General features: G+C 59.1%; 3 protein-coding genes across 6 annotated transcripts in view; 2 read left to right on the forward strand and 1 right to left on the reverse strand.

Annotated features, from left to right (window-relative positions):
- The window catches only part of SBF1 (SET binding factor 1), a 28,385-nt gene extending 28,057 nt beyond the window's left edge, over nucleotides 1-328 (reverse strand). For all 4 annotated transcript variants that reach the window (XM_028115488.2, XM_028115486.2, XM_028115487.2 and 1 more), the window contains exon 1: nucleotides 128-328. In XM_028115488.2, coding sequence (XP_027971289.1) covers nucleotides 128-182 — 55 coding nt within the window. In that variant the 5' untranslated portion in view covers nucleotides 183-328. The remainder of the gene's footprint in view (nucleotides 1-127) is intronic.
- Nucleotides 329-4,728: 4,400 nt separating this feature from the next.
- Nucleotides 4,729-5,808, forward strand: ADM2 (adrenomedullin 2). Its single transcript, XM_028115356.2, has 2 exons — nucleotides 4,729-4,874; nucleotides 5,490-5,808. Exons 1-2 carry the CDS (start codon nucleotides 4,765-4,767, stop codon nucleotides 5,806-5,808), a joined length of 429 nt encoding a protein of 142 aa, XP_027971157.2. The 5' UTR covers nucleotides 4,729-4,764.
- A 4,217-nt stretch (nucleotides 5,809-10,025) lies between these two features.
- Nucleotides 10,026-12,386, forward strand: MIOX (myo-inositol oxygenase). The gene is made up of 10 exons (XM_028115723.2): nucleotides 10,026-10,040; nucleotides 10,555-10,635; nucleotides 10,845-10,925; nucleotides 11,048-11,210; nucleotides 11,364-11,431; nucleotides 11,549-11,658; nucleotides 11,732-11,799; nucleotides 11,892-11,941; nucleotides 12,070-12,182; nucleotides 12,278-12,386. Exons 1-10 carry the CDS (start codon nucleotides 10,026-10,028, stop codon nucleotides 12,384-12,386), a joined length of 858 nt encoding a protein of 285 aa, XP_027971524.2.
- The last annotated feature ends 5,141 nt before the right edge of the window (nucleotides 12,387-17,527 follow it).

Genomic DNA, 17,527 nt, shown 5'->3' on the forward strand with positions numbered 1-17,527 from the left:
CCGCCTCACATGTCCCCGCGACTGCCCCGGAGCGCCTGTCCTGCCGCCCCGGCTGACCCTTCCCGGTCTCCGGGCTCCGGCCCTCCGCCCTCAGCCCTCGGCCCTCGGCCGCGGGCCCGGCACTCACCGCGCGGGTGCGGCCCGAACGCCACCAGCACGAAGTAGTCCGCGAGCCGCGCCATGGCGAGGTGCGCGGGCGGGCTCCGCGGCTCGGGGACGCGAGGGCGGCGCGCTCATGGCCCGGCCCCGGCCCTGGCCCGTGCTCCCCGGACACCCCGGGCCCGCTCCGCGGCGGCAGCCAGGGCTCCCGCCGCCATCTTCCCAGCCAGCCGGCCCGCCCGGCCGCGCCGTGCGCCTGCGCGGCCCCGCTCCGCCCCCATCATGGGCGGGGCCCGGAGTTACACGCTCCTATTGGGCCAGTCGGCGCGGGCTCGGTTCCCGGGGGCGGGTCCCCTCCCGGCCCCGCCCCCCGGGCGCTGACAGCGACGGCGGCTCGCGCGGGTCAGCGACAGGCGCGGCCGGGGTCGGAGGTGGCCTGGAGTTCCGGGCTCCGACGCCTGGGTGGAGACCGGCCGGGCCTCGCTCCTGGGAGCTCCCGGGGATCCCGCTGTACGCTGGCGCTGCCAGTTTGGAGGAAGGCAGAAGGGCCCGGGCCTGCCACCAGATCTCCCAAGCCTGGGGCACAGGACGAGCCCGGGGCCGTCCCCTCGTGGGCTGCCAATCTGGGGATTGCGGGCGAGAACTCAGGACTTGCCCTTGGGGTTCACGGCCCGAGGAGGGCTCGGGCCCCCCTTGGGTGGGGTGTCCTTTAACAAGGTGCGCTGCCGGTCCCGCTGTGAAGAGCAGCGTCCTAAGGCGAGAGCACCTGGAGGCCGGGTGCGGTGCCTGGGAGTTGGCTGCACCACCCTCAGGGGCGAGGACCGGCCGGGCCTCCCCGCCGGGGCACAGGGATGGGCGAGGGGGACACGGGAGTCTAGGGCAGGACGTGCTGGGAGAGGAGCTGGAGAGGTGGAGGGAGCCTCGGGCCACTCACTGGTCAGCTGGGAGGGGGCTGGCAGGATTGGGCTTGCTTTTAGATGCGTGGCTGCACAAGAGCTAGAAAGGAACAGACTGCCCACGTCCATGTGCCCCTCCCTTGCAGGAGCCAGCCGGAGAATGAATGAAACTGAACCCAGAGATCCCACCAGGCGCTCGCTTCCCTCTGCTCCCGGTCCTGGGGCTCAGGCTCAGCCACACCTCTGCTTCTGTTGGGTATTGGGCCCATGGGCTGAGAAGCCCTCCTTTTGGCCCCAGGTGGCTTGAGTTGGTTTCTGTCACTTATACCCAAAAAGGTCCTCACCACCACATTACCACACTGTCGAGCTGTGCCTGGGCAGGCAGGGTCCCTGGCAAATCCTCTGGCCTGGCGCCTGAGTCCAGGGCTGGCTGTCCCTCAGAGACTGTGGAGACCCTGCAGCCCACACCCCGACCCTCATGCCCTGAGGAGCCCATTCCTTGCAGCCCTTTCAGAGGTGCCTTAGGGTCGAGGGTAGGTTTGGTGTCCCCTCTAGACCTTGATATCCCCACTGAGTTTCTCACCATCAAGTCTTCTGACCACTGCACTGTCCATGTCACCTCCTCCGGGGCACCAGGCCTGCCCTGTCACCTCCTCTCTCCAGCAGGTTCAGCCCTCTTGCAGGGAGTGAATCTCCCTGGCTTCCTCCTTCCTGCCTTTTACCCCCGCCCCTGTGGCTCCCATCACCTCTCATCCTGCCCATGTCCTTGTCAGCCCCCGGCCTCTCTGACTTTGTTTTCACTGTCCTCATCTGGCAAACCCCAGCCACGCACAGTCCTGTACCACCCCATAGTGCAGAGTGGCCACGATGACACCGTGGGCATTCCCCCCACTTCCCAGCCTGCTGATGTCCGGGGAGTCTCTGACCCCACTGCCCCTCCTTCATAGAGAAAACAAAGCCATCAGAGGGGAGGCCTTGTTTCGCATTAGCAAACCCCAAGTCTGCCCCCTCACACCACAACTCCTCCTTCCACAGTTACCACTGAGGCTCTGCCCCTCCCACCCTCCTCCCCACCGCTCGCTGTTCCCTATCAATGCCCCCCATCCTCACTCATGCCCTCTCTACAGATGCTGGCCATGAGGATTAAACTCAATCTCCCCACCTTGGAACATTCAAGCAAAACCTCTCTTCAAGCTCTTTGCCCAGCCAGCCTCCACCCTCGCTTTTCTTGCCCCACACGAATTTCTTCTCTAAAGCATTCTTCCAACATCACCAGCACCACCTTCCTCCTGTGGCCCAGTCCCCACTTGCCAGGGAAACCTCTGGGCTTCTTGCGAAATTCCATAGGCCAGCAGCTCCTGCAACTGAGCATAACCGAAGGTAGCCCTGGATCTCCCCTTGGAGGACACACACACCATTACAGACAGTAAGGACTGCAAGATGTGCTATCCAGGGGGCTGTGGGGCCACAGAAGGGGCCTCTCATCCAGTCATCAGGGACAGGGGCAAAATAAGCAGCCAGGCTGAGACTTGGGGGCCAGAAGATACCCCATGCATCTGTGGGTTTGGTGGGGGGAGACAGGACCACAGGCCCATGGTGGCAGCAAGTATTCTGAAAGAATGCAGTGACCCACAGGCCTATGAACTGCACTGAGGTCTACCTTCACTTTCCCAGATTAAAAAAATCTTGCAGAGGCAAGGAATTTTGATTTAGTTTCTTCTTTATTGGAGAGATAAGTAGTACGATCACCTTTGAGTTTTAGAAAGTGGCACTGGTGACTGTGGCGGACAGACTGGGGGAGGGGCAGGCTCCCTGGGGGTCCTCTGCCCACCCCTTCCCTGGTTGTCCCTCCAGAGCTGGCGTGCGGCTTCTGTCCTCTGTCTGCACTGTCTGGGGGCAGAGCTCACCACACCTCTCGCCTCCCAGAGCCTTGCCATCTGTGAAACTCCCAGATCTGTGTTCCAGGTTGGCCCTCCCTTCAGCCCCAGGCCCACAAGGCTAGAGGGCAGCCAGACACGTCTGCCAGGATGACCCCAGGCAGCCAAACCCTACCCTCTCTCACTAGGGGCTCCCTGCATCAGCAAACAGAAGGGCCGACCCTCCTCGACCCCCAGTGTCGCTCAGTTTCTCTCAGACCCGTCTGCAGACCCATCTGCTCGCCCTCGGGCACTTTTCTAATATAAATGTGATGGCTTCACTCTTTCTCCTCCCCCAGGTGGTAAAAATAAATAAACAAATAGAAACCGGAATAGCTGCTGATGCTTCCCTACCTTCTTCAGGATGTAAACCAAGCTCTTTAATATGTCATGCGTTCCACACTTGTTGATTTATTCACCCAGCAAATGTTTATTGAGCTCCCATGATGTGTGCAGCAGGAGGAACAGAGTGACCAGGTCATCCGTGATGACTTGACAGAGGGAACAGGACTGGAGCAGCTAAGACAGGAGGAGATGTGAGTGGACACAGAGATGCTCAGATGATCAAAGAAACATGGGGGGGGGATGGGGTAATTGTCCCTTCTCAGATAGACAAAGACCCAAGAATGGCTAAAGCCAAGCCCATTATCGGTTGAGAGTGGACGGCTTTGTGGAGAACAGCTGGTACTATTTGTCAACACACAGCTTCACCTTCAACCAGAATTTCTACTTCTAGGAAAATATCCCATCCAGACACTTCTCTGAGCTCACAACAGAAGGGTTCTTGCTCTTGGAAAGACCAGACATGGCCTAATTGCTCATTAACAAAAGATCAATTAAGAAGTTACAGAACACCTACACATTGGAGGAGGGCCAAGCACAAGAAAGAATGGCGGTCTCTCTCTCTCTACATACGTCTTTACTTACATATGCCCGTGTAACACAGACACACCACCACCTGCCCCTCGTGAAATACACTAGTGTGCGTGAGAGAAAAGTCAGGCGGTGACCACCCAGAAGAATCCACAGTGGGTGGCAATGCAGGGGTCTCACTTTCTACTTGTTTAAATTTCTTACAAAAACCATTTAATACTTCATTAAAAGGGGAAAAGAGGGTGGAGATTTTTCAGAACACAGCTGTGAGGGGGTCTGGAGGAAGGGTCTCCAAATCACCTCTGTGAGGAACTGACTAGCTGGCTGCTCTTCCCCCGCAGTGATTCTAGCCAGGGCCCCAGGCCGCTCATCAGGGCAGACATCTAGGGGTGGGACCCGGCCTAGCTGACTGCACCCCCAACACCCACTCCTTCAGCCTGGAAGATTCCCAGGCTCCAGGACAGCGCTCTCCACCAGAAGGCGCCAGAGATGAGGCTGGTAGCCGCTAGGGTCCCTGGCCAGTTGGAGCACTTTGCAGCGGGATGGGGCTCCTGTCAGGCTACCCCCCTTCTCTGCACCCTCTGTGCTACCCAGCGGGCTGGGCAGGAGTAGGGAGCGGGAGGGCCGGGCTCCCCGCCCAGCTGGAGCATCCGGCTCCGCCTCCTCCTGGAAAGACTATTTAGTTCTGGAGGTGCTGAGGCCAGGTCCCAAGCAGGACCCTGACCAACCACAGACCACAGACTGACTGAGGAGTTTCCCCACCCACCAGGTGCTCCCTGCCCAGCCAACAGCAGACCTACCGGCCCGCCTTTCGCCTGACACCTACTCGCCGACAGACATAGGTACGAGCTTGCCTGTCCCCACGCCTCTGCCCTTGATCACCAAGGCTTCCCAACAGGCCGGGGAAAGGGGTGGCTGGAGGTGAGGGCCGTCGGTCCCCCACACCTGCCTGGCTCACACTCCCTCTAGCCCCGCCCGCCATGGCCCGGCTCCTGACGGTCACCTTCGGTTGCATCAGCCTGCTCTACCTGCTGCTCCCAGGCACGCTGTCCCGCAGCCTGGGCCGGAGCCAGCAGCCTGCCCCACCCAGGTGAGTGGGGTTCACACCAGCCCAAACCGTGGCCCGCAGGGAAGGAAACCAGAATGCCTGGGGAGGGCGCCCTCCATTCCGCTCCCCGTGCCCCCCTCCTCCCATTCCTCCAGCATTGGGGAAACCCCCCACCTGCTGCCAGGGCTTACCTCCTAAATCAAGGGCCAGAAAATATGCCTTCAGCAAATCCTGAGCAGGGCAAGAGGCCCTCTTTGTTTGCCTCTCTCCTAGGGCCCTCCCCTCCCCCATTGGTAGAGCAACCCCCTCAAGGAGAGGTTGGCTAGGAGAGGGGAGGCTGGAGGGATCCCCGAGAGTGCCCACCGCCCCCCACCCCACCCCAAGGGGAGGGCTGGGAAGGGGGGGCACACAGGTCATGAACATAGTGACCCACAGAGGCCAGCACTGCCCTTTGCCCAGGGAGGCACAGGTGAATGGACATGTGACCTGGGCTGCTGAGGTGGCTGAGAGCCAGGACCCAAGCCCAGAGCTCCAAAGGGATCCTGGGCTTCCCCTGCCAATGACCCCAAGCCTGTGTGGAGGGGAAAGTGGGTGGGTTTGGGGGGGGTCCCTGAAAGATTGGGCCAACAGGTTTACTTCCTCCATTCCCCTCTGCAGGGAGCCCCCAGCCAGGACCCTTTCCAGTGGCCTGAAGCCTCAACACCCTACACCTCGGCGTGTGGTCTGGAAGCTACACCAGGCCCTCCAGCCACAGAGGAGTGCCAGCCGAGCCCCCGCTACGGGTCGGCCTCTCCGGGATGGCCTCCACCGGCACTTGGGTCCCCGCAGGTCCCGAGCCCAGCTCCTGCGGGTGGGCTGTGTGCTGGGCACCTGCCAGGTGCAGAACCTCAGCCACCGCCTCTGGCAGCTGGTTGGGTCAGCTGGCCCACGGGACTCAGCCCCCATGGACCCCAGCAGCCCCCACAGCTATGGTTGACACGGAGCTGGCCATACCCATGCCTGGCCCAGCCGGGATGCTGCGCCTCAATCCCAGAGCTGCATCTGGGCCCCCAGTCCCCACCCAGCCCCCTGGACCTCCTGCACACCTCAGTAACCAGTGTGCAGGCCCTGGAGGCAACTCCCAGCCCACCCCACCCCCACCAGATTCTGTAGCAAGCAACCTTAAATAGCTTTGGACGCGGAAACCCCATGCACATGTATAGACCCAAGGAGATCTGCAGGCAGAGTCTGTACCCCTGAAAAGGGTTTCAGAGGGGCAGGGTCTGCCCAAGGATGTGGAGCAGAAGCCAGGGTCCTGAATACCCAGGGCCATGCTGGGCAAGCACCAGTTGGCCCAGCATGACCCCGTCCCCCCCATCCCCCACCCCCCCAGTCCTGACAGCATCAGATTCAACCCTGGCTTTGGGCATGCACACTTTGCCTGTCCCAGGTCCCTAGCCTTTCCACTCCCTGTGCCCTTGAGACTGGGAGGGAAGCAGGCAGGAGGGCCCCACTGTGGTCCCCGTCCCCAGGGCCAGGGTAAAGGGAGGACAGGCCTGCTGGGAGCTGTGTTCTCTGGAGCCTAGGTGAAAATGGAGACCCCTCCCTGGATCTCTAGCCAGGTAGCTGGGGAGACTGGGAGAGGGCGTAGAGGTTCTGGAGGCACACTGGGGCATTTGGGGGCAGGACAGCCCAGAGCAGAGCGCCCCTTCCCATCCCTCAGGGCAGGGTGGGGCTGGGTGGGGGCAAGATCTCCCAGCCCAAATAGGTCAATGAGGTCAGAACCGTCACCACCTCGGGTGGGGTGGGAGGGCCAGACAAGGGTAGGGGGCGCTGCAGGCAACAGAGTCTCCCTGACCCCACCCTGCCCAGCTTGGGGACGCACTGGGGGCAGGCAAGGGGACAGCAGGAGGCTGGAGCAGGTGTGTGGAGAATTTGGGGAGGTAGATTGCCCTTTAAAGGTTAGAACGGGATCTCTGGCCTGTTTTGGTGTATATCACCCCAGGTCGGGCCTTTGCGTGTTGTGATCCCTGAGCCTTTGCTAGTCCCTCATCACTGACGCCCCCACGTCATATGGGCATGACCCAGTGTTCAGAAAGGTGGCTTCTTTTTCTTTCTTTCTAGATTTTTAATTTATTTATTTGAGAGAGAGAATACAGAGGGAGAGGGAGAGGGAGAAGCAGGCTTCCCACTGAGCAGGGAGCCGACATGGGGCTCGATCCCAGGACCCTGAGATCATGACCTGAGCAGCAGGCAGATGCTTAACCATCAGAGTCCCCCAGGCGCCCCAAGAGAAAGGTGGTTTCTAGTACTCGGCAAACACTCGTAACAGCACTTAATCTGTCAACACATGTCGGTCACCCTGTGAGGAGAGCGCTATTGTTCTCCCACCTCTAGAAGCAGAAACCACAGCCACAGAGGTCAGGGGTGCTCTGGGTTGCTGGCAGGCCTGCCCCTCAGAGACCCTGGGCCTCCGAAGGGTGGGAGGCTCCTGGAAACGCCCATCTGGGCTCCTACCCTTGTACTTGCTCTTCTGGCTTGGGAATCACCTGGCCAGGTAAGGCATCTTCCCTCCATTAGGCCCTGTGAGGACAGTTCCGGCAGGTTCCTGCCCTGCAGTGAGGGTGGTCCGTGTTGTGTGGGAAGCAGAGCAAGGCAGGCAGGAAAGGCTGCCTGGAGGAAGCGTAGGTCTGAGGATTGCAAGGGTCGCAGGGGGAAGGAGCTGAGAGTGCCAAGGCCCCAAGGCCACAGGAGGAGTGGGTGTGGCTGGGGACCACCCCCCGCCAAAGCACCTAAGAGGGGCTGGAACCAGCGTGAGTGAGTGATTGAGGGCAGGCGAGGCCGGTGGGCCGGCCCTCAGAGCCACCGAAGGGTGTCAGCAGGGCAGGCAGGGAGAGCGGGCAGTGAGGGCCTGGCGAGGGGGACTGGGGAGAGAGGGAGACGAGGGGTCTAGGAGGTCAAAGCTGGACAGTCAGGAGGGCCACGTGGCCGAGACCCCCCCAGGCTCCAGTCCTGGGCCTGTGTGTGGTCCGGGCTTCCGCACAGGATGTTCTTTCTGCTGGGGACACCCCCCACACTGTCCCGTCCTCATTGGTCAGAGCTGCCAGACCCCCAGGATCCCATGCCCCGTACCCTTGCTGGGCCATTCCAAAGTGCAGGGTAGATTTTCCTCAAAGCAGGTTGGACGGCTGACCTCAAGGCATCCCTGTGCCGTGACATGTGGCGTCTACCCGGCCCCTGAGCTCCAGGCCACGCCGGGGCCACCTACCTGATGCCCCACTTGGACTTTCAGTGGCAGCACCCGAGCTCCCCCAGAGCGCCCACCAGCCGCATCTTCCTCAGACAAATGCTGTGGGCTGGTCATTTTCTCCTTTTTCTGTCCAAGCCACCACCTGCTTTTGGGTGACGGCTCCAGTCACCTCCCTGGAGCCCCCTCCATCCCTTCAGCATTGTTTGTTGAGCATTTGAGAAACATTAGCGATTACCCCCCACCTGACATCCTAGTGGGAGGAGGCAGAAGCTCAAAGGTAAAATAAGCAAATGACACAGCATGTGTCAAGCACTGGGAGAGTCCTGAAGGCAGGTTGCACTTCACTATTTTATTTTATTTTATTTTTTAAGATTTTATTTATTTATTTGACAGAGAGACAGCGAGAGAGGGAACACAAGCAGAGGGAGTGGGAAAGGGAGAAGCAGGCTTCCTGCCGAGCAGGGAGCCCGATGCGGGGCTCGATCCCAGGACCCTGGGATCATGACCTGAGCCGAAGGCAGACGCTTCACCAACTGAGCCACCCAGGCGCCCCTCTTTTATTTTTTAAAAGATTTTATTTATTCCTTTGAGACACACAGCTACAGAGAGAGAGACAGAGCACGAGCAGGGGGAGCGGCAGAGGGAGAAGCAGACTCCCCACGGAGCAGGGAGCCCGACCCGGGACTCGATCCCAGGACCCCGGGATCACGATCTGAGCCGAAGGCAGACGCTTCACCAACTGAGTCACCCAGGCGCCCCCCGAACTTTGCCATTTTAAGTGGGGGGCCCCAGCACTCCCCCAAGTTTATTCTCAGCACAGGCAGGAGCAGGCCCCCAACCCCACAGCCTTCTTGCCTCAGTGAAGCTGAGTAGGTGCTCTGGCCCGCACACCACCAGGTGGAGACTGACACCCTGAGTGTCACCCACTGCCCTCAGCCCACCTCCAGACTTCCCTGACCTGACCATACTCAGACCCCCCCCACTGTCTTTCTCAAGAGCACCGGCCTTTCCGATAGGCAACAATGACTTGTTTTGCTGTGTGTCTGCCTCCTCCTTGGGGAATGTCAGCTCCCAGGAAGGCATATGTACCAGTCAGGCCCCTGCTGCATCTTTGGTGCCTAGCCCGGGTCCATGCAGTAAGTGCTGGCTGAATTCATCTCTGCCCTGACTCCGGATGGAGCCTCTCACCTCAAATGCCAGACAAAGAGCCCACCCTTGACCAAACCAGCCGGGCGGCTCCACTAGGCCTCACCTCACCTTGCTAACAGTATTAGCAAGAATCCCCACCCCCGCCCCCGCCCTTGAGATCTGATCACCTGGCTGGCCTTTTAGCAAGAATCCTGTAAGCCGGTTTAGCAAGAATCCGCCCCCCCCCTTGATATCAGCCCTTAGCAATTTTCCATCCCCTGACCCTGCTCTGCTCACTGGCAGTCAGTCCCTGGCAGTCTTTGCTTTTGCCGGATTCTCTCTCCCCTATTGCAATAGTGGTGAATAAAGTCTTTCACTCCCATTTAGCAAGTGTCAGAATAACTTTTCCTATAAGCCCCTGCCCTTCCCAGAATCCCAAGGGCCTGAGGTTGATGGGTGGGGTCTGGGGTCTGCACGACCTGTTGGGAGGGGCCTACTGTGGGCAGGGAGGTGTTTAAAACCCTTGGGGGAAGTGCAGGAGGCTGGCAGCACACTCCCTCCGGCCTCGGCCTCCGGGTCCTAATCAGGTCAGTCGCCCAGGGAGGCTGAAGTCAGGGACAGGGGGCTGGGGCCTGGGTCGGGGTGCTGGGAACTGCTCCCGTGCTGACACATTAACTTCTGAGGCCAGGAGGACGGTGGATGGTCACTCATTACCGAGGGCCAAGGCCAAGGGGCTGGGTGGTGTCCGGTCTCTTATGTAACCTGTGGGCATATATAGGGGCACACAGCCCGTGGGACTCTCCCCCACCTGCCAACTTTACTCCCTCAAGATGAAGATGAAGGTGGCTGTGGTGAGTACTCCAGACCCAGCGTAGATGTGGCCCCACAGACTGCTCACCCGGGGGCTAGTTGTCCCTCATGGGAAGGAGTGGCAGCCCCCCACCCTCTCCCAGCTGGTTCCCGCCAGTCTGCTGGTCCCGGTCAAAGGGCTCCCTCCTTCCTGTCTTCCTCCTGCGGTTTAGGTTTAGCTGGGGCAAGGGTCAGCAGCCCCACCCGTGGGCTCCCTGCAGACCCAGGTCCTGAGAAGGAGATGCTGGGTGCTGGTGCTGTGCGCCCCCACACAGCATCCCGTGCACCCCTGCATCACCCTGGAAGCAGGCATCTGGCTGACATCCACTTTGCAGAGAAGGACACCCAGAGCGAGGTTGCCTCTGATGGCGGGTGTGCCTGGGAGGGGCTGTGCCTGCTGATCGCCAGACTCGATGCTGATCCACCTCTTAGGCTCTGGTGTCCCCATGGGGATGTCCTCGCTTCCTCATGGAGCTGGCATCATGGTGAAATGGGTTTAATCACCCACCCAACCAGGGCCCAGACCCTTCCCTGGTCTACCGGCCTGATGTGGACCCAGAGGTGGCCAAAGACAAGGGCAGCTTCCGCAACTACACGGTAAGGGCCCCACCCTGGCCCCGCCCCAACCCCCCCCCAGCCCCATCTTTCTCTGGAGAGGGCAGCACCTGCCCCTTTGCACAGCTCCAGGTCTGCCCTTGAACGCCCCCATTCATACCTTTGGGCCCAAGCTTGGGAGACTGGAGCAGTGGGCCCCATAGGTGTGAAGGGCGGGGATTGAGCCTCCTGGCTAACCCTCTGGCTTGCAGTCTGGCCCACTCCTGGACCGTGTCTTTGCCACGTACAAGCTTATGCACACGCAGCAGACCGTGGACTTCGTCAGGAAAAAGGTACTTGGCAGCTTCCTCTGCTGCCGGTCCCCACCTCCCCAGGCTGAATGGGTGGATGGAGAGGGACTGGGCCCTGACCCAGCCAACCCCATGGCCATGCTGACCTCCCCGTCTTGGCCTAGCACACCCAGTTTGGGGGCTTCTCCTACAAGAAAATGACCGTCTTGGAAGCTGTGGACATGCTGGACAGGCTGGTGGACGAGTCGGACCCAGATGTGGACTTCCCCAATTCCTTCCATGCCTTCCAGACCGCTGAGGGCATCCGGAAAGCCCACCCTGACAAGGGTGCACCTCCCTCCCGTGGTGGGCTGCAGTGGGAGAGCAGATGGGTCTTGGCCCTTTCCTGGCCTCACCCCTGAGCCCCAAGCCCCCGCCTCCTCCTCTGCCCTGGTCTTGCCACCCCCAGGCACTAGCCTGCTCTGCCCCTCTCCCTTCCAGACTGGTTCCATCTCGCGGGGCTGCTGCATGACCTGGGGAAGGTCCTGGTTCTGACAGGGGAGCCCCAGGTAAGGGCGGGGGTGGAGGGGTGCAGCACGGTGAGGCTGGGACAGCCTGGGCTCAGGGTTCTGGAAGCCTGCCGTGTGGGCAGGCCAGTCACACCCACCGTGGCTGCGTGTCTGCAGTGGGCGGTCGTTGGAGACACCTTCCCAGTTGGCTGCCGTCCCCAGGCCTCTGTGGTTTTCTGTGACTCCACCTTCCAGGACAACCCGGACCTCCAGGATCCTCGATACAGGTACTGCTCCCCCGCTGCCGGCCCTCCTCCGCACGTTGCCCCCACGCCCCTCACCCTCTATCTTTCCCTGCAGCACGGAGCTCGGCATGTACCAGCCTCACTGCGGCCTGGAGAACGTGCTCATGTCCTGGGGCCATGACGGTGAGGCTAGTTAGGCGGGCCGTGGGGACGATGGGGACCGCGGTGAGGGCCACGGCTCTGGGACCCCGGGGGTGACACCGTATCTCCCACAGAGTACATGTACCAGATGATGAAGTTCAACAAATTCTCTCTTCCCCCAGAGGTAGGTAGAGGGGAGGGCCCAAGCCAAGAGCCCCGCCCCACCCCGGCAAGCCCCGCCTGTCGCCCTGCCCCTATCGCCCTGCCCCGCCCCCCTGGAGCGTGCTGGGCGTGGCTTCCCTCTGCCCTCAGGCCTTCTACATGGTCCGCTTCCACTCCTTCTACCCTTGGCACACGGGTGGCGACTACCGGCAGCTGTGCAGTGAGCAGGACCTGGCCATGCTTCCCTGGGTGCAGGAGTTTAAGTATGGCCATCCCTGTGGGGGGCTGGCGGGGGGACGGACCAGGGGACTGAAGGGGCCAGGCTTCCTCACAGGGCACGGTCCCTCCCCTGCTGCAGCAAATTTGACCTCTACACCAAGAGTCCCGAACTGCCAGATGTGGACGCACTGCGGCCCTACTACCAGGGCCTCATCGACAAGTACTGCCCTGGTGTGCTGAGCTGGTGACCAGCCTGGCCACGTGCTCGAGGGGACGGCCGCTGTCCTGGGACTCCACATGCACACCGAAGTCAACGCTCCCTGCCCTGACCACTCTGCTCAGTGCTAATAAAGACATTGAAGCAGCCTGTGAGCCTGAGCATCACTGAGATGGGGGCCTGTCGTGGCAACAGGGCACTCTGCGCTGGGAGGCAGGACGTGGCCCCTTAGACACGTGTGTCCCGTCACGCCTGCCACCATAAACCTGTTGCTCACTATTCCAGCTCTGGCGTCAGAACCTGGGGTCGCCCTGTCCGTCCTCACGTTCTCAAAACAGTCACCAAGTGCTCTGGGCTCCGTGTCCCTAAAAACAAGATGAAGCAAAACATTCGATAGCTAGAAAAACAGATTACAGAAAACCTCCTCATATAACAAATGCATGGGTTAAGTGCAGCAAACCTAAGGCATGAAGGGAAGGCACAGGGCCCTCCCCGTGCCCCGAGGTGCGCCCACATCTTAGGTTGGCCAATAACCTCCTTCGTATGAGTCCCCCCCCCGCCCCCGCCCAGTACATGTCCCTCAATGCTACGGTTTAGCGCTGGCTTCCTCCCTACCTTCTAGCAGCTTATTTCTCGGAAGAAAGGGATCATTTGTCTCAGGGAGTTTCCTTCTGTTGATGGGGTTTTTTTTAGATTTTATTTTATTTTTTTAAAGATTTTTATTTATTTATTGAGAGAGAGAATGGTAGAGAGAGAGCATGAGAGGGAGGAAGGTCAGAGGGAGAAGCAGACTCCCCGCTGAGCAGGGAGTCCGATGCGGGACTCAATTCCGGGACTCCAGGATCATGACCTGAGCCAAAGGCAGTCGCTTAACCGACTGAGCCACCCAGGCGCCCCTTTCTGTTGATGTTTTGCTAATTGCATCCCTGTGGTGTTAACATTTCTTGGGTATTTCCTGCTAATTGGTAAATGCATATAGAGGCTTAATCAGATTCAGATTTGGCTTGTCAGGGGCAAGAGTGCTTTAGAGGGTGTGGCATATTCTGTTTTTTTTTTTTTTTTTAAGATTTTTATTTATTGAGAGAGAGAGAATGGTAGAGAGAGAGCATGAGAAGGAGGAAGGTCAGAGGGAGAAGCAGACTCCCTGCTGAGCAGGGAGCCTGATGCAGGACTCGATCCCGGGACTCCAGGATCATGAGAGCCGAAGGCAGTCACTTAACCAACTGAGCCACCCAGGCACCCGGTGTGGCATATTCTTGATCCGGTCAGCACAAGCTGTGCGTTGGGAGTCACCTAGTTCAGATTAGAATGTGAGAAGGCAGAGCAGTGACGTTCCGGCCCCTGGGCCGCCACCCTCATTCATCTGAGAGAACCAGGCAGTATGGAGAAATGCTGTTTGGTTAGTTCCTGTAGGAAAGGCAAGTGAAGGCTCCAGTCTTCCTCTTAACTTAGAGTTTGCAAGAGTTAGCTCCTAGCACCATGCAAAGGTGATCCATTTGTCTGTTTTGTGTTAAGAATGTGTAGATTTTGGGCACCTGGGTGGCTCAGTTGGTTAAGCGACTGCCCTTGGCTCAGGTCATGATCCCAGAGTCCTGGGATCGAGTCCCACATCGGGCTCCCGGCTCAGCAGGGAGCCTGCTTCTCCCTCTGACCCTAACCCCTCTCATGCTGTTTCCCTCTCTCTCGCTCTCAAATAAATAAACAAACAAATAAATAAAATCTTAAAAAAAAAAAAAAGGTGTAGATTTCAGCATATTCGTGCTTGGGTGACCACCCTCGCTAGTGCTCGGACTCCACTCGGCCAGGGTTGGGGTGGAGCTTCCAGATGGCTCCTAGGTCCTCCTGACATGACAATAGTCTCTGGTGGGTATCCCGCTGTCTGGTGTGACAAGACACCCAGAGTGGGTAATTCCCTGTGTTTTTGTAACAAATTAACACACATTTGGTGGCTTAAAATAAAAATGGATTCTCCCGAGTTCTGGAAGCCAGAAGTCAGATCCTGGTATGGTGTTGGGCAGGCCTGTGATCCCTCCACGGGCTCCAGGGAGGGTCCCTCCTTGCTGCTTCAGCTGTAGGGCTGCCTGCGTCCCCTGGCTTGTGACTGCGCCTCCCTGCTGTCTACACGGCTTCTCCGCCCGTTGGCGCCCCTCTGCCTCGCTCCTATAGGGACCCTGTGATGGGCCCGTCCGGGTAACCCAGGATGATCTCATCTCCAGATCCTTCACTTAATCACATCTGCAAGATGCTTTTCCTAAATAAGGTCGTGTTCACAAATTCCAGGGATTTGATGTGCACATCTGTTGGGCGGCTGTTTGTTCCCAAGCCCCTCGGGAGCTTCCCAGTTGTAACCTGCAACCAACCTCCATACTTAGAGGGCAGGGAATCATGGAAGAGACAGGCCACTGCAGATGGGTAGGTGGCAGGTTTCTAAGCAAGGGAACTTACAAGGCTTGTCTTGGGCGGTCACAAGACAAGTGGATCTTTGCATTTGCCCGCTAGAGTCTTAAAAGTTTAGGGGCACCCAGATGGCTCAGTCAGTAGAGTGTGTGACTCTTGATCTCAGGGTTGTGAGTTTGAGCCCCACATTGGGTGTAGAGCCTACTTAAACAAGGATAGAATCTTAAAAATGTGTACAGAGGCCTTAATGGGGTCCAGTCACACATACCATGTGTAGGGGCTCGACACCACATCGCTATCTCAAGGCTGTGTTCTTGGAGCAGCTTCTGGGAGTGGGGAAGGCAAGTGGAGTGCATACTGCAAAGATGGGGGAGGGGTGAGCTCACAGGTCTACTGGCGGTAGCACGTTCTGGGGGTAGCCCCCCAGCAGGGACTTTTCCCGGCTTACCACAGAGGTTGCCCCAGACCTAGAATCTGCCATTTCTCCAAGGAGTCCTGATCTCTTTGAGTAAGAAATGGTATTTCATATCCGTGTGTTGGGGACTAAAGACACAATCTTGAATGTTCACCTCCACTCCAACCCCTGGTGTGGCCGCTGGACGCGGCGGCGTTGGCGGCTGCCCTCACTGCCCTGCTCCTCCCGTGGACCTGTGCACCTGCTGAGTGCTGGCGTCAGGAGAGCACGGGCTCAAATGTGTCAGAGACTTGCTCCCGGCCACCAGTTCACGTGTGCTTCCTTCTGGAAGATTGCGACCTGCCCTGGGCAGCCTCCCCGGGCGTGGGGGGCCTCCTCCACACTCCCTCTCAGCCTGTGAGCTCAGGCCAGGGCAGGTGCAGAGTGCTGAGGGGGTCCCTCCCTAGAGCTGCATCATGGGGTGCTGGGGGGCACTAGAAAGGCTGGAAGGAAGGGTCCTCGGTGACGGGCCTTTGAGGGTGTGCTGAGGTCTTTCTGCCTTCTCCAAAGAGGCTGGGGTGGGGAAGGGAGGTGCTCAGCAGGCTGCTTCTCTGGGTCCAAATTTACTACCCTGATCTATCCCTGAGGAGGGTCCCCAGTGTGCAGAGTAGGAGAGGCCATCTTTGCTCCTGTGCCAGGGTCCCCAGACCCTCTCTGTACCCCTTGCAGACCATAACCAGGCCACCTCCAAAAGCCCCAGGGTAGGGGGAGGGCAGTGGGGGCCAAGGTCCCATATTTCTGTCCACCCAGGGGACTGTCAGGCCTCACTGGGCTCCAGGAGCCTGAGGCTCCAGGGCATTGGGGCGGCTTGGCTCTCCTCCAACCTGCTGGCATTCCTGCCCCTGAACCCTCCCCCTGCTGCAGGCAGCCCTCCTCCTGCTCTAGCAGACTGGTTCTGTCTATTCCTGAGGTCTGGGGCTTAGCCTTCCAGCACCCTTCCAATCCCTCCTGTTTCTTTTCTTTCTTTCTTCCTTTTTTTTTTTTTTTTAAGATTTTATTTATTTGAGACTGAGAAAGTGTGAGCCCAAGCAGGGGGAGCTGCAGGCAGAGGGAGAAGCAGACTCCCCAATGAGCAGGGAGCCCAACGTGGGGCTCCATCCCAGGACCCTGGGATCATGACCTGAGCTGAAGGCAGACGCTTAACCGACTGAGCCACCCAGGCGTCCTAGAGAATTTCTCAGTTTAATTTCCGACATGGTAAATATAGATAGATATATCCCTCATAAACAAAAGCCCTTTGGGGTCCTCAATAATTTTTAAGAATGTAAAGGAGTCCTGAGACCTGATGACCTGGTCCTTGGACGCCAGTAGACTTCCTTTTGGGGGAACCACATCACTTGCTGCACGGGTTCCAGGAGGGCAGAAGTGGGGGCCACCTGCGAGTGCAACCACATGTAACTTTCTCACCAAACTCAGGGGCCACCAGCAGGCCAGTCCAGAGCCCACAGCGTGTACCTCCTCCAAGGGCAGCAGTCAACCACCATGGTGGACGCTGTCTGTGATGTTGGGCGGTGATTCGTCATCATGGACACCCTGGACTTGCTGCCCTTGTCCCCTGTGCTTCCTCCAGCATCACTGTGCACTGCCTCGTGAACGCCCGTCACCAGGGTACCCTGCTCGACACTGCCTCTGGCTGAAGCCATTCTTCAGAATGAAAGATGCAAAGCGGAGGCTGCTGTGTGTGACCCCGACTCAAGGATCGGGTGGAATGATGGAGCAGACGGTTGAAGACCCAGCCGTGGTGCCAGCTTGAGGACGATGCCCCTGTGGTGAGCCTGGAGGAGTGTCCAGGAGCCGTCTGGTGCACGTGGGTGTCTGTCACTCCTGCGCCCAGGGCCCCCCGGTGATGGTGCTGTGGCCTGTTCTGGTGACTCTGGCTAAGGCTGCATTGTGGAATGTGGTTCTTAAGGGAGCAATACATTTCCCCGGAGACACAGCAGTGCTTCCCTGGAACAGGACGTGGCCGAGCGCAAGGCTCCACCCGCTGCTGCCTCTGCTGCGGGATGAGCAGGCCAGCGAGGTGTGAGCGGAGCTGACCTCCAAGGGCGCGGACTGCCGGTGCAGGACCCAGGGGCCCAAGGAATGCTCCAGGTGACCCTGGCTGCCTGCGAACTGCCAAGGCTAGTGGCCGGCGTCCCTGGAAGACTGCAGCGCCCTCTCTAGACAGACGCAGAGGGGCTCAAATAGACGCAACCTGTATTTTTTTCCTTGGCGGTCCTTCAAACTCTAACCAGTTTTTGGCTTCTTTCCTGGTGGCTAACTTCACAGTTTAGCCTGTGAAATGCAGAATTTCGAGACGGAATTGTACTGAGCTCAAGGGA

The sequence above is a fragment of the Eumetopias jubatus genome, unplaced genomic scaffold, assembly GCF_037043125.1.
Source record: "Eumetopias jubatus isolate StellerSeaLion01/CBP00866 unplaced genomic scaffold, mEumJub1_p1.0 scaffold_8, whole genome shotgun sequence".
Taxonomy (NCBI): Eukaryota; Metazoa; Chordata; class Mammalia; order Carnivora; family Otariidae; genus Eumetopias; species Eumetopias jubatus.

Coding starts and splice junctions, on each gene's coding strand:
- ADM2 (XM_028115356.2), top strand. CDS start 4,765: ATGGCCCGGCTCCTGACGGTCACCTTCGGTTGCATCAGCCTGCTCTAC. Junction 4,875..5,489: donor CAGCAGCCTGCCCCACCCAG/GTGAGTGGGGTT, acceptor TCCCCTCTGCAG/GGAGCCCCCAGCCAGGACCC.
- MIOX (XM_028115723.2), top strand. Junction 11,659..11,731: donor CTCCAGGATCCTCGATACAG/GTACTGCTCCCC, acceptor CTTTCCCTGCAG/CACGGAGCTCGGCATGTACC. Junction 12,183..12,277: donor CCCTGGGTGCAGGAGTTTAA/GTATGGCCATCC, acceptor CCCCTGCTGCAG/CAAATTTGACCTCTACACCA.